This window comes from Megalobrama amblycephala, linkage group LG1 (genome assembly GCF_018812025.1).
Source record: "Megalobrama amblycephala isolate DHTTF-2021 linkage group LG1, ASM1881202v1, whole genome shotgun sequence".
Lineage (NCBI taxonomy): Eukaryota > Metazoa > Chordata > Actinopteri > Cypriniformes > Xenocyprididae > Megalobrama > Megalobrama amblycephala.
In genome coordinates, this window is record NC_063044.1 from 8,854,035 (window position 1) to 8,869,487 (window position 15,453).

The 15,453-nt window shown below is 37.3% G+C and overlaps 3 protein-coding genes across 5 annotated transcripts in view; all 3 read left to right on the forward strand.

Annotated features, from left to right (window-relative positions):
• The window catches only part of LOC125242946 (transmembrane channel-like protein 6), a 31,493-nt gene extending 21,791 nt beyond the window's left edge, over nt 1-9,702 (forward strand). Inside the window, exons 10-20 of one of the 2 annotated variants that reach the window (XM_048152090.1) lie at nt 1,379-1,546; nt 2,197-2,330; nt 3,022-3,112; nt 3,364-3,461; nt 3,533-3,628; nt 3,714-3,789; nt 6,696-6,829; nt 7,197-7,370; nt 7,458-7,536; nt 8,769-8,838; nt 9,026-9,702. In XM_048152090.1, coding sequence (XP_048008047.1) covers nt 1,379-1,546; nt 2,197-2,330; nt 3,022-3,112; nt 3,364-3,461; nt 3,533-3,628; nt 3,714-3,789; nt 6,696-6,829; nt 7,197-7,370; nt 7,458-7,536; nt 8,769-8,837 — 1,119 coding nt within the window. In that variant the 3' untranslated portion in view covers nt 8,838; nt 9,026-9,702. Of the gene's footprint in view, nt 1-1,378; nt 1,547-2,196; nt 2,331-3,021; nt 3,113-3,363; nt 3,462-3,532; nt 3,629-3,713; nt 3,790-6,695; nt 6,830-7,196; nt 7,371-7,457; nt 7,537-8,768; nt 8,839-8,930 lie in introns of both variants that reach the window. The other variant, XM_048152082.1, reaches the window with a different exon arrangement.
• LOC125280859 (gastrula zinc finger protein XlCGF57.1-like) overlaps nt 1-15,453 on the forward strand; it is a 1,316,469-nt gene that overhangs the window by 261,691 nt on the left and 1,039,325 nt on the right. The gene's annotated exons all lie outside the window — the stretch shown is intronic.
• LOC125243677 (heterogeneous nuclear ribonucleoprotein A0) lies at nt 10,025-13,068 on the forward strand. 2 transcript variants are annotated; one of them, XM_048153488.1, is made up of 5 exons: nt 10,025-10,095; nt 10,206-10,290; nt 10,770-10,865; nt 11,840-11,986; nt 12,742-13,068. In XM_048153488.1, the coding sequence occupies exons 2-5, from the start codon at nt 10,219-10,221 to the stop codon at nt 12,805-12,807; spliced, it is 381 nt and encodes a 126-aa protein (XP_048009445.1). In that variant the 5' UTR covers nt 10,025-10,095; nt 10,206-10,218; the 3' UTR covers nt 12,808-13,068. The 2 variants fall into 2 exon arrangements, with proteins under 2 accessions (XP_048009445.1, XP_048009438.1); XM_048153481.1 differs by having other exon boundaries at nt 10,043-10,095; nt 10,210-10,290.

A 15,453-nucleotide genomic window follows, 5' to 3' on the forward strand; every position in this document is an offset into this window, starting at 1 on the left:
TCGTGGTTTTTTGAAGCTTTGATTGTGTTTATAGTGTGCAATATAACATGTGTTCATGTTTCGCGTGTAAAAAAACACAGTATTTTTCACATAATTTACTTATCTGTATACCGCTGTTTCCACTGTCATAAAAACGGGCTGATGACTTCCTTGTTCTATGAAGTCCCTCCTTCAGAAATACGTAACGAGTTCTGATTGTGCCAGCGGTTCCTGTGTTGTGATTCGACAGCAGTTTAGTGCATCTTGCCCGGAAAGGTCACGCCTCTTACCATAACGTGGAGATGCACGCGCTCAGTGTTATTGTAAACATGTCTTTAATTTTACCCTATCAATTTGAGCCGGAATCAGACCCGGTGATTGGACTGCGGGATGAAAATAACAGCGTTTCGACGACATGGCGACAAACACACTCTACAAACGCAACTCTTGTGTATTCCTGTGGGCGGAGGTTAGTCAAAAAACTGTTTTAGTGACGTCATTAAAGAAGGAAGTAGAGGGATGTAGTCCAAACTGGCCGTTCGATGTAGGCGACTTCTGTTAAATAAAATATCTCGCTTGGCATTGAACTTTGAGCTTTAAAATTTTATAGATTTTATTTATACTCTAACAACAACATTACACACTAACTAAAGTTTGAAACATGGGATCACGAAGAACGGGACCTTTAAAGGGGCTGCGCAGCCTAAATCGGCTCATATTTAATGATGCCCCAAAATAGGCAGTTAAAAAAATTAATTTAAAAAAATCTATGAGGTATTTTGAGCTGAAACTTCACAGACACATTCAGGGGACACCTTAGACTTATATTACATCTTTTAAAAAGACATTCTACAGCACCTTTAAGAATTACGAAACTGTATATAGTTTCTTATAGTAGTTCTCTGGGAGGTATGAAAATATAGTATTATTGATTAGCTAATTCTGAACTATGCATTGAACAGAGTGCTATTACATATTTTTTTGTTAAGCAGAGTTTCTTGTTAGTAATTAGTAGCTACTGGAATGTTAATATTGTGTTACTCATTTGTTCATGTAGTTATCCATTAATGACTGAACAATTTTATCGCCATTTGTTTGTTGTAAAATACTTCCTCCAAGCCCACTGCACAAGCCATTTGCTTGTTGACTTTCTGAAAAGTGTGTAAAGTGTAGCACTTTCAACACTGTAAAAAAAAAAAAAAAAATGATTTTGCAACATCAGCAAAACAACAAAGTCTGAAGCAGGACAACCTGTTTGTCCAACCAGTGGCAAACAGGGAAAATTCTGTTTGGACAAACTAGTGGTGCATAATTTACAAACCCATTTTAGCTTTAACAGTTCAGAATAACTTGTTGTTTGTTACCATATGAGTCACTCTGCTGAATTTTTGTCTTGTAGGAGATGCTGTCAGAGCTCAGCTGCAGAAAACAGAAGAGGAACTTGTGTTCAACATTGGGCTGGTTGAGTGTACACTTACTAGTATGGTCCATTTGCCTACTTTCCATTGCTGCCTGCATGATAGCTGTTTACTACATTCACCCTAAAATTAAGCCTGGTGAACATAAGGTAAGGGTCTGGTCATAGTGTCAAATAGACAACATGAAGGCAAAAGAACACTTAACGCTTAAGAAATCACACAAATAATAGTGCAAAATACCAGTCACTTCCTGTTCAGCTCACACATATTATTTTTGCTGCCTCATTACACAAACAGCTTTATGGGTCCTTCAACTGTATTCTCTGGTTGACTGTTTTCATCAGATATCCTCTGGACTGCATGTCTTGAAGATATTTTTTATTTGTTAGTTTAGTCATGTAGTTTAGCCCTTGCAGATTTGAAATTCTGTGCTCATTATCAAGAAACATACATCTGTAGTTAACAGGATACTGCTTTTAATTAATGTGAACTGATTAACTGAAGTTCTCCGTTTAGTGTGTAATGCAAAATAAGTGACAACATAAAACTCTTTTAAATTGTAAATGAAAATGTGCAGATTTGTCCCTATTCACCAAGTTACTTTTTTTTTTTTTTGGGTTGTATAGAAAATTTATTTTCTGAAACCTGTTATTCTGTGACATTTAGAGCTAAAATTAAACATAACATTTTCAGTCTGAAATGGCATTTGCTTAGAATGGGCCTGATATAAGATCTGGCACACTGGTTGTGAATACTTTATTTGATATATTGTGTGCATGTCTTTATCATATCTATTCAGAACAATGTCGAGTTGCTGACTCTGCCTTTGGTCGTGTCTTGTATCAGTCATCTTCTGCCTGGTTTCTTCGACATGTTATCCAGGGGAGAATATTATGACTCCCCAAGCGTTCACATTTACGTGTCCATTGCAAGGTCAGGGAAGCCATCACTTACAATATATATATATATATATTTGCTTACCATTCTTTCACGTACTATTTATTCACTTCCTGTCTAATTCTGCCATGAGCTAAGATCTGTTTCCTTTCAGCGCAGCAGGAAGCAACTTTAGCATGCTTCATTTGCCTTTCAATCACTTTATATTTGCTGTTTACTCTAGTGTGACTTTGAATGCACTATCTTGGCATATCTCTTATCTTAAGAAGTCAAAACATTTGTTTGTTTGTTTAATTAGCGAGAAAGTCATCCAACCAAACTATTAAGTTGCATCACTTACTATATAAGATTGAATCTTATACAGAATTTTCCACATGAGCAGTTATGCACTGTTTTTTAGCTTGTTGTTTCTTATATTTGAAATGGTAAAAACTCAAGCTTAATGATATTCATGGTATGTGTAAGAAATGCTTAATTCCTTAAAAAATGTTGTTAAAATGTCATATTTGATTACATGTACAATAATCTTTCATTTGAAACTAGATTTCTAAAAAAAAAAAATCTCTTTTTCATTATTTTGGACATGCTTATTTGTCATTTAAATATATGTTATTAATTAAACTGATGTCAAATAATATCTGTTAAGTTCATGACAGGTTCAGTTCAAAACAGGTTGTTATTAATAGAATCAAATATCTGAGTGTCTTTTCGGTTTCTTTTTTCACAGGAACCTGTTGTTGAAGGGTTGCATTTTTAGTGTATTGTGTTACTATTGGCTCACGAAAATCAGTTACAGCCAGGAAGGCCAAAATAAACAGGTGACCAAAGTCATGAAACATGAGGACATCTTTTTAAATCCAGTAACACTATTATTTCGACAAAATTATTCAACGCAATATTGATCAAGCAGCCAATCCTCAGAGTTAATTTGTTGATTTGTTTGTAGGTTTTATGAGAATGATCATTTAGAACTTTTAATAAAAAACAGTACTCTTCTAAAATAAATTTCTTCTATCTATTGGCTTATTAGTTGAATATGACAAAAAGCAGGATTTGTGTTTACTTGCAGTGCTGGGAGACACTTGTTGGACAAGAGCTTTATCGTTTGGTTTTAATGGATCTAATAGTTTCGTTGCTGTACATCATCTTTGCAGAGTTTCTGTGGGGGTAAGTTCTCGTGATCCCGTATAATGCCAGTGATGTCAAGCTGGGTTTGTTGACTCTTTCTGCCCCTTCAGGCTCTGTATCGGAAACATCACATTTCGAAGAAGGAAACTAGAGTTTGACATTGCACGAGATGTTCTGGAGCTCATCTATGGTCAAACGCTTGTGTGGTACTGTCACCTTCTCATAAAGAAACATTACATTTTGTTCTGATATAGCTTATCACTAACAGTCTTTTCTGTCTTCTCTTTATAGGTTTGGTGTGCTGTTTTCACCACTGTTGCCTGCAGTGCAAATTGGGAAACTGTTTCTCTTGTTCTACTTCAAAAAGGTCAATATCTTCTTAGTAATTTTTAGGCTTCTTTGGGTTGACAGTTCATGGAAGATACAAGATTGTGTTTAATGACTTTGCTTAAAATGATTAGATGTAGCTCTCACAAAATTTAATTCTGTCATCATTTACTTACCCTCATGTTGTTCTTCAGTGAAACAAAAAAGGAAATAATAGAGGAGAGTGAATCTGAATTAATGCTAACTCCAAAAACGCAAAAAATAAATAAAAAACACAGTAAATGTTGCTTATTTGACTGATGTATAGATACAGTGCCATAGCTTTCTGTGAGACACAACCCCAAAATTAAGCTGTTATTCACTGATATTCAGTCCCATTTTTCCATGTTGTGATCAGTCACAGGACATGCAAGAAATTATGCCATTAATTGTCTCGTTACGTACACTGTATTGCCAAAAGTTTTGGGACACCTGCCTTTATGTGCACATGAACTTTAAGGACATCCCATTCTTAATCCATAGGGAGTTGGGCCACCTTTTGCAGCTATTACAGCTTCAACTCTTCTGGGAAGGCTTTCCACAAGGTTTAGGAGTGTGTTTATGGGAATTTTTGACCATTCTTCTAGAAGAAGTGATGTTGGCGAGAAGGCCTGGCTCACAGTCTCTGCTCTAATTCATCCCAAAGGTGTTTTATCGGGTTGAGGTCAGGACTCTGTGCAGGCCAGTCAAGTTCCTCCACACCAAACTCGCTCATCCATGTCTTTATGGACCTTGCTTTGTGCACTGGTGCGCAGTCATGTTGGAACAGGAAGGGGCCATCCCCAAACTGTTCCCACAAATTTGGCAACATGAAATTGTCCAAAATGTCTTGGTATGCAGAAGCATTAAGAGTTCCTTTCACTGAAACTAAGGGGCTAAGCCCAACCCCTGAAAAACAACCCCACACCATAATCCCCCTCCACCAAACTTTACACTTAGCACAATGCAGTCAGGCAAGTACCGTTCTCCTGGCAACAGCCAAACCGAGACTCGTCCATTGGGTTGACAGATAGAGAAGTGTGATTGGTCACTCCAGAGAACACGTCACCACTGCTCTAGAGTCCAGTGGCGGCGTACTTTACACCACTGCATCCGATGCTTTGCATTGCACTTGGTGATGTAAGGTTTGGATGCAGCTGCTCGGCCATGGGAACCCATTTGCAATGTAGAAAAGAACTTAAACTGTGTAATAACATATAAGAGGTGTTTTATTGATATTATTAAGATAGTGGTTCCCAAACTAGGGTACGCATACCCCTGGGGGGTACGTGAGGTGACAGAGGGGGTACGCGAACAAAATGCTGAGTTTTGCCGTTGATATCGTTCTACGTTTCCTTAAAATGACATCAAAACCGAGCATGTATTTCTAGCAGACAAAATGCCGTAAATGCATAGCATCCAATCAAACTTACATCATCTTTTGCGGTCATATATGACTGCATCCACACAAGCAATGTGCAAATGATAGATTGCATGCAGAGTCTGTTGCCTTAGCAGATCTCGCTAAATTACTGCTATTTTGACAATGTAAAAGTGGGGATGTAGCACTTATTAGCATGAAAAACAAACAGCCAGACTGTGCATTGATGTCGATTTAAAACTCAAACTCTCTTCGATATGAAAATATACACTGTGTGAGTCCTTGTTTTCATAGAGTTTGGATTGGTGGTATGGTTCTATTCTGGGCAAGAACTCCCTGCACATCCATGCAGCCTAGCAGCAATACCCCCCAGGTTAACAGAATCAACATATATGTGCAGATATCATTGATGTCAATAATCTTTCAAGAATTAGTCTGATTCAACAGGAATCAGAAGCCCAAATCCTGACTGGACGAGGAGGAGGAGCTGGGGATGGAGGAGGGTAATTAGCTCCTGAGAAATGCGATAGCTACTTATAATACTGAGGAGCTTATATATAGATGCTCTGATAGGCATCGTATTCCTTATAAGTAGACGTGAGTCACCTGGTATTCAGCTGATGTGAGCTTGACTGATGTGACCTGCCAGAACTGACACTATGATTGATTTTGACATTTAGTGTACTGCCAGTTTTCCTTACGTACCGGCACTTCCGCCATGTTGCATGTACAGAAGCCCACCGTGCCCTCCCTTTGAGCCAGGGAACCTCAACCTGCAGGACTAGACAAGACAAGAGACACAGCAGACAAGACGGATAGTAGAAACCAATGCTAAGCAAAGACTAGAACTACTACTAAAGTAGTAAGCTAAATAAAGAGAAAACAGAAAACTAAAGCTAGGAATAAACTACAGAACTAGTAAATTAAATATAGCTGCAAGCAGCGATGATGGGCCCAAGCCTCGACGAAGATGAATGCATTTTGAACTGAGCATCAGGAATACCAACACTTTTATTTTTCCACTTCAAGCACTGGTATCCACACGATCGCAAATCTGACATTGATTTTATACAACAGTTCGACAAAACACAGGGGTGTTTCGTGAACAAATCTGCAACTTTGAATGAATCGTGAGAGTCATTGATTCAACTACCTATTCATAAATACAGCCACTTGCTTCGTTACTGAATAAATGAATGACTCAATGACACATTCATTAAGACAGTGACTTACCGCCACCTACTGGCGGTTTCCATTTAATATTTAAAAGTATCACTTCATTTTTACCATCATTTCATATTTCTCTATTTAACATTTTTTTAATTATTATTTAAAACAATTTATTTTATAAATGTACCTATTTATGAAAGGAAAAATGCACTGGGAAATCAATTTAAGGGGGCAAATATTGTGGAAAAGGTGGAAGTGGAAGAAAGCGTGTACACAGAAGGACGTTAAATGCCTCAGGGTGTACTCCTCTCTAAAAAGTTTGGGAACCACTACATTAGGATTGACTGTCAATCATATATGTGTTAACCTCTTTCCAGACAAGTTTGATGAAGAACTTCCAAGCACCCAGGAAACACTGGAGGGCCACACAGATGAGCCTTCTCTTTATCGGCCTCCTGTTTTTCCCCTCCTTCATTGGGGCCCTTACATGTGTTGTATATACAATGTGGAGGTTTGTCTCTTCAGAATATTACATTCACACTCTCCAGGACATTTCTAAATCTGGAAAGGATGGAATCTGGAAAAATCAAAAATAAATTAAGCATTAATACACACCTCAGATCTTTCTCTGCACACCCCAAGGAGGTCTATCAAAATATAAGTCAATATGTCCACAAGTTGGTAAAATAAAAGTCCATTTGATGATTTTAAAAGTAAAGTTCTCGCAACAGTAAAAATTCTCAGTGGGTTTTGTCCATAGCTACTGCCACATATGCACACACTCACTTGCATAATTCATACTCCTGAACACAAAGCATTATATCAATAATAAAGAGACAATACAGTGCCAGTTTTGTTCACTTCCTCTGTTTTCTTAGGGTCAAGCCCTCATCACATTGTGGGCCCTTCAGGAACAGGAACATGCTCGAATTAGGCAAGAAATGGATCATCAATCTGGAGAACTCAAACCCAAGTATGCAGTGGCTCAGCTGGGCTTATGTTCACTTGGTGGACAACCCTTTGTTCCTCTTCATTATTGCAGGCTTGTTCCTGTGAGTATTCCTTGTTCATGGATCTCCTGGGTGCAGTAGGAATCAGATTTGGGTAATTTTTTAAAACTAATCTCCATCTCTTTCCAGAACCATCATATACATTCACATGCAAGTTTTGGATGGCCAAAAGATGATAATTGAAAAGTTACAAGAACAGATAGATCATGTGAGTATTATGACCCTTGTGGAAAACTACACTTTAGCATACCTAAGAGTACACATTTTTACGGAAATAATATACTTCAAACGAATATACTTAAAGGGATTGTTCACCCAAAATTAAAAGGATCCCATAATTTACTTACCCTCAAGCCATCCTAGGTGTAAATGACTTTCTTCTTTTAGCCAAACAAAATCAGAGTTATATTAAAAAATATCCTGGCTCTTCCAAGCTTTATGATGGGAGTGAAAGGTACCCTAGATTTTGAAGCCCAAAAAAGTGCATCCATCCATCATAAAAGTAATCCACACAGGTCCAGGGGGTTATAAAAGCCTTTTGAAGCAAACAATGCATTTTTGTAAGAAAAATATCCACAATTATAAACTGTAATCACTAGTTTCCGGTATAATGGCCATACGCAAATCTAGTTCCATAAGTAAATCATGAGATTATTTTCATTTTTGGGTGACCTAACCTTTTAAGTGCAAACTGAATTTAATCTTTTTGGGCACTTAACTGCATGTTAATTACAATTGAGTTTATATTAAATGCAATTATCTTAACTTTAGATTACTTTATTGACCCACTTGTAGGACATCTTTATACGCAATTTCTAATAATAATAATACTTCTATTGTCTTTGAAATATGGTTAAAGTGTACTGTTGAAGCATGGTAAACTGGTATGGTAAACTAAAATATACTTTAATGTAATTTATTGTATGTCATGTTTACATATATTTGTAATTACACATTTGTAATGATGAAGTTGCAATTTATTACATTTACAGTACAGTTAAAATTATAATCAAGTATTTACATGTGCTTTAGTACATTGTCAAAATCAGAATACTTCTTTAAAGCATGACAAAATATTATAAAAACAATGATTTAAAATGTACTTTGATGTAAATCTTTTAATTTGACAGTATTACAAAGTGCACTATTTACAAGTGCACTTGAGCATGTTAAGTACTTAATGTTATTTCATTATCATAATATGCTAGTACAGTTTTTTATAAATATATTTTTTAGACATCTACACACACACACACACACACACACACACACACACACACACACACACACACACAAGGTGTTTTGAGGTTTCATTTATGTCTCTAATACAAATGGTGTGGGATCTTTTTATACTTGACGTTAGGGGTTAGGGCTCAAATCACTAAACAAGGGTTTTCAAAGCCTTATGATTTCTTGCTAACATCTCATCTGGCTTCTTAGGAGGGTGAAGATAAGAAGTTCCTCATAGCTAAAATACAGACCCTCAATGAGGAGAGTGCTCAGCTGTGAGGTGAGCTTTCAGTCTTTCCTTTAAATAAGAATTCTCATTTGTAATTTCCTTGTTCATTCAGAATGTTTGACCGATGAAGTTAAATTCCACAGCTTTGAACATCGTCTTGTGGTTGAATTCCTTCTTATGAACAAAGGCCGAGTGTTTCCATGACCGTACCAATTTGTTGATTACTTGTATTAACCAGGAAGGCTGGATTCTACAGAAAATGACTTTGGAAGAATAATTGTGGTAACCCTCCACAAAAACATAAAACCTGAAAAACTGGTGCATCTTATGCAGAAGAAGGAAATCAGATTACCACTCTATTCTGGAGTCAAATTACACTGATATTTAGTAGTGCCACTGTCATTATGAAATGCTCTTTCATATTCTGAAATGCACAAGGTTCATTTTTGCTTATGGAAATGTTTGTTCTTCATGCCACTGCAAGGGCATCTATATTTTTGTGTGGCTGAGAATGTGGTCTAATGATCATTTTTAATATTTAGAGAACTGTTTCAAAGAGCAACAGGCTATAAGGTTATTTATTTGTTTCTTGCGACATGTTGATGAGACTTTAGTTTATCTGTCTGCTGTCTTTTGGAGGTTTAAGATCTATCAATAATGGTAGCATATCTGTAAATGACAATTATTTGTAAATAATTACTGATTTTCTTTAACTACTATTCTTGTTTATAACACAACTGGAACTCCAAAATACCTGTGTCAAATGTGGCATTCCATGATAAAGTATTTTTGTTTATTTTTCTAATTTTTCTATACACACATTTTGTGTAACTTTTGTGTAATTTAAAGATTCCATGGATATTAAAGGTTCTTCATGGAACCATCAATGCCATTAAATAACCTTTATTTTTAAGATTGTAGCTGTGCTAGTTTCATTTGTTTTGAATCAATTTTGTGATAAAAGCTGACTGAACATTACTCATTATTTGTGTTAGTATATTTCATTTTCATAGAGACTGCTAAGGTCATTGTATACTAGAGGGCATACTTAAGGACATTGTAATGTACAGTATGCGCTTAACATGTAGTAAAGCTATGCAGTGGGGGAAATTCTGTCTAAACCGTAAGACTAAATTCTGAAGAATTGTCAAATGCTGGCCAGAGCTTAGAATGCTGTGAAGTACAGCATTCTGTGGGAGGAGTTTCTTAAACTTGTCTGACGTCCACCTTATAAAAGGAGCTACTTTGGTACTTTGATCCCAACATATCAACAGCCATTCAAGCATCTGAGGAGGGTATATGTGCAGCGTGAGTTTCTTTTCCTCTTGTAATTTAGCCTTTTAACATTACTTTTAGATCTGTATTTGTTCATTATCAAATTAATTGGTTAATTCTGGGTTTCTACTCATTCTGTATAGACAGAGTTTAACAATGGAATCCACACAACCTTTATACATCTGCATCTCAGAAGAAAATAAGGAATTTCTAAACTCTGGAGAATGGGTAAGCTGCACCACTGTTAAAATTAATTGATTTTCAGTGCCATTTTTACCTTTATGAGGACATGTACCACATTAAAATGTAGTGTGACACTCAATTATATCAAATACTAAAATATAATTCATTCATTTTAAATAAAGTCTTATCTGAATGTTTGTCAATTATAACATTAACTCAACAGTAGTAAACTAGGCATACATAATTCACAAAATATCATAAAAGAATAATCCAAAATGCATCAACAACTTCCAAAGCTTGAGAGTGCAAAAATGATTGACAGGCAGACAGAGCCCTGAAGTTGTCTTGTACAAATAAAAAAAGAAATGGACAACAATCACATTTGTTTTGCAACAGAGGCTACAGATAGGTGTGATATTTTTGGACAGCTAAATCGATGATACTTAGCGATATTATCTGAGTGCCAATTCATAAACAATGGCTTACAGACTGATTGATGTCATCTTGTCTACCTTTCTTCATAGGACTATGGGATTGTTGTTACAGATCTGAATCCATATGTGACTAATAGTGAGCTTCACAGCTTCTTTCAAAAGTTTGGGACAATTACAGAATGTAATGTAAGTACTTATAATTATGCACTTTTAACAGGGCAGATATGTTAAATGGCCATATACAGCACTCCAGACTCTAAATCAACTTCTAGTCAAGTCACATTTATTCATATAGATTATTTCATAAGCAGCTTTACAGTTATATACTGTAAAAAATCAAAAAGTTGAGAAAACGTAAATGTTTAAGTTAACAAACTTCAGCAGGTTTTTGAGTTTTCTTCTGTTGTATTCAGTATATACAACAAAAACATGAGAAAACACAAAAATCTGCTGAAGTTTGTTGCCTTAAACTTTTAAGTTTTCTCAACTTTTTATTTTTTCTGCCTCTCCCTGGTTTCTGAGTCTGCCTGTGCATTACAGTCCCATTTATAATTACATACAATCGGTAGAATGGTTCTTGTTGCTTTAGCAAGAACAGACCAAATTAATTGTCTTGCTTGTGACATTTTCTTCAGCAAATAGCTGAAACTAGTGGAATTTTATAGTTGAGTTAAAAAAACAGCTCAGTATTTGGGTCAAACATTCAACCTAACCAGTAGTGTGACGTGTATGTTCAGTTTTGGTTTCATTTGACTGTGTTCTGTTCCTGTTTTGTTCATAGTTATTTTGGTTGTTAGTCTTTACACCTGATTTTGTTCACTTTGATTGCCCTCTCCTTGTATTTAAGCCCTGAGTTTCCATAGTTGTGTCTGATATCATCTATGTTTTATGGTTGTGTTCTCCTAATGGAAATATTGTTAAATTCTGTTTATTTCACCAAATCTCCTGAATCGTGTGCTTCATTACAGCTACAATGTGACACCCAGTGCTGGGCATGTCCATTTTTGACCCAGTCTTGGGTTACCAAAATGGCGCAAACATTTTTAGAGTGTGTAGCATACTTTGCCACCCTTCTCTTGATGACATCTTTCATGATCTTTAATGTAATGTTCAAAAGCATTTGCTGCTCTTGTCATTTGTTGACTTTTCTCAATGAACAGATCAAGACTGACAAGTCATCAGGATGGCCAAAGGGTGTGGGCTTTGTGAGATATTCGTCTTCAAAAGAAGCTGAAGCAGCACAAGCAGATGGGCCACACAATCTTGGAGGTTTTCCGATATTGATCAACAGAGTTGTTACACCAAAAGTGAGTCAAAATACTGTTTGTTGCAAGGACGCCTATAATATAAGGAGGCCAACTGCTTAGATTTCCATGCTGGTCCGGATTATCTTATGCTGGTTTGGTTTTGGGGACCAGCAAAGCCATATTCTTCACCAGCCTAAAAAGGTCTTTCTGATTAATATGGTAGACAAAGGGAAGCCTCCTAATTAAGCTAGCTAAGAAGGCCTTGTAAGGACACCAGCATGCCTGCATCTCAATCCAATTCCAACTTCCATTCATCTCAGTGGCAGTTGCCTGGCTGGTACATGCCTGCATGCTGCCATCATTGCTCATGGGCACATGTGCATGAGCACAGATTTTTGTTTGAGCCAATCACATGAGCTGTAAAAGTCATAAGTGAGGGATTTGGGACTGTTTGACTGATTGCGCCAAAAGAATAAACGCAATCAGTGTTGTCATGAATCAGTAACCACATGCACTGGCATCACTATGTTAACTGGGCCCCCTGGCCTGTACAGGTTATTACATTGGGACCCCTGAGTAGAAATTATGTTATGGAGGAGAAAATTGGTAGAAATTGCAGGAGCACTCAGGGGAATGCCTCTGAACACAGTCCCCCTTTTCCCCTCACTAGCGACACCCCAGGTCACATGGCATTTTATGTTCAGGTGATTGCCTCAAATCAACCTGGCAGCAGAACTGTCAATTTCATTGTAATTATTTGTGAAATTATTAGCCATGAACCCAGTTATAACTTTCTTTTTTATCTGTTTGTCCAGTTAAATCAAGCCTGTCAGTTAAATACTCAAGACCAATCCTTTCAGCCAAATGTGTGTGTGAACTAGAAGTGGAATAGAAGGACATCAACCGTTTGCTGGCTGGAGTGATTTGCACTAAACCTCATCCTACCATTTTACTGAAAGAAATGTTAACTAAATGTTTCTGTATTTCAATGTAAATTGTTACATTTTCTACTTTCATTATTACATTAAAAATCCTGTTCGGTTTAATGTTGATAAAATGCCCTATAATGTGAATGATCGCTTTTTTATGTATGCCTGAGATTTTGAATAAATGTATCCTTAGAGCAGTTCTTCATGTCTTTTTGTTAAAAAGAGGGTTATTTTCAGCTTTTACAACAGAGTGAGATTTAATTAGAGTTTGTATGTGATAATAATGGGAACAATTTAGAGCAGTATTTATAATTTATATTTATAATATATACTATATGACGATATGGCGCTGAGCACGTTCACTCAACTTCTTTGGTAGACCATGGCGAGGCCTGTTCTGAGTGGAACCTGTCCTGTTAAACTGCTGTATGGTCTTGGCCACCATGCTGCAGCTCAGTTTCAGGGCCTTTGATAGTAACACGAAACCAAACTTCATTTGCTGCAACAGAAAGCATATTTATACTGTCTGAATTGTTCCCTATCCCTTATATAGTGCACTATGTGCCATTCATGATATAGAAAATAGTGTAAACAAGTGGCCAATTTTTAGCCACAGCTTCAGCATCTATTTATAATAAAGGAGCGGGATTTTAGATTCTAGAGAGAATTTGATTGGACAGAAAATGTGATGAGAAACTGAAGTGCAAAGTGATGTTGTCAAAATCATTGATCCATATTGGCGGAGGTGAGAGACTGTAAGTTTTGAATGCTTATACTGTATCTTTGTTTTGGAGCACACTATCTTATAGAAAACCTAATAATTATAATCATAATAATAAAAATAATAATTTGTAACCTTTATATTGCACATTTTTCTGCACTCAAAGTGCTTTACATATGGAAGGGGGAATCTCCTCAACCACCACCAATGTGCAGCATCCACCTGGATGATGCCACGGCAGCCATATTGCGCCAGAACGCCCACCACACACCAGCTTACTGGTGGAGAGGAGACAGAGTGATGAAGCCAATCAGTATATGGGGATGATTAGGAGGCCATGATGGACAGAGGCCAATGGGCATATTTGGCCAGGATGCCAGGGTTACACTCCTACTCTTTTTTTGAAGGACATCCTGGGATTTTTAATGACCACAGAGAGTCAGGACCTCCTGTCACTATACTGGGGCATTAGGATCCATACAGACCACAGGGTGAGCAGCACCCCCTGCTGGCCTCACTAACAGCTCTTCCGGCAACAATTTATTTATTCCCAGGAAGTCTCTCATCCAGATCCAGGCACTGACCAGGGGTCTATGTACCATGATGGTAGTTGAACAAACTCAGGGTTATAGGATTAGTTTCTAGTTGACAAAACCAAACCACTCCAATCTGGCTTTGTTGGTACCATGATGCTGATCATCAACTTTCTCTGTCAACTCAGGCTTTGATCCTGAGTTTGTGAAGCGCGTGCACATGAATGAGTGACATCAGTGGTGAACAGCCAATCACATTCACTTCTTGCGAGAGAGTCAGCGTGATTCAAAACTCTTTTGAATTATCACATCATATTTAAAGTTTATTTAAAGCTTATTTATATTACATATGATCTGTATATATTAATATTCATTAAAACTAAATGCTTAAAGTCCCTGTAAAGTCAATTCTGAGAATTATTTCTAAACACTTTATAAATGTTACAAATGTATTGCTGAAACACATTACAAAGACTGTGAATTGTGTAATGCTTAATTGTGAAGTTAGAGCGTTAAACAGTTTTTCACCAAGTCTCTGCTCAGGATTTTTTAGGCGGAGCTATAACGGGGGTCTGATGACGCACATCGTCCCCTGAGCATAGCCCCGCCCCTAACACTATATAACTGTCGATGACGCACCGAGCGTGGCGCCGCCTCTACAGCGGTTCACTCGCTCAATCTCGAGTGTCATTACAGTTATATAGCCCTTTTCACATTTAGCTAGTAATGCCTTCGTCACGCAAATGCTTATTACATGGTTGTTATAATATACAACATGCTCGGTCTCCTTATTTAAATTTTCATAAAATGATGATATGAAGGATTCTAAAGTGATCGTTCTACACCGGATAATTTTACAAACTTTCATCAGACAGCTGGGATTCACAGATAATCCGCTGTTTTTGGTGAATGTGACTGAACAGACCTCGGCCCCCTCCTGCCTCGGCCTTCTTAACGTCCCGACGATAACCGATGATATATGGGGCCGGACAGAGTCTCTCCCGTCCCGGCCTTCATCCTCCCGTCTCGCGGCGCCGTCATTTGTCGACTCGACAACAGTCCGGCAGTACGTGCCCAATGAGTGTAAGTTGCCGAATATGCTTATTTTATAATTAGTAGGTAGTCCACAGTAACTCTACTAAAACGTGCAACCCTCTAAATGATTCTTTTGTTTATATGCATCAGTATGTTTGACACATTAGACAAGTAAGTTGAGACGGCAGCTCTCGCGAGTGGGTGTGGTTTCAGCGCCGACAGCGGACACGCCCCCAGCGTTTGAGAGCAGAGAGCGCTGCCTATTTTTTTTCGAGATTTTGATAACTTATTTCATTTACTTGCAGATTT

What these genes read in the sequence shown, in the direction of transcription:
- LOC125243677 (XM_048153481.1), top strand. An exon ending in TTCTAAACTCTGGAGAATGG is followed by an intron (nt 10,291 to 10,769) that starts GTAAGCTGCACC and finishes CTTTCTTCATAG; the next exon opens with GACTATGGGATTGTTGTTAC. An exon ending in ACAGAGTTGTTACACCAAAA is followed by an intron (nt 11,987 to 12,741) that starts GTGAGTCAAAAT and finishes CTGTTTGTCCAG; the next exon opens with TTAAATCAAGCCTGTCAGTT.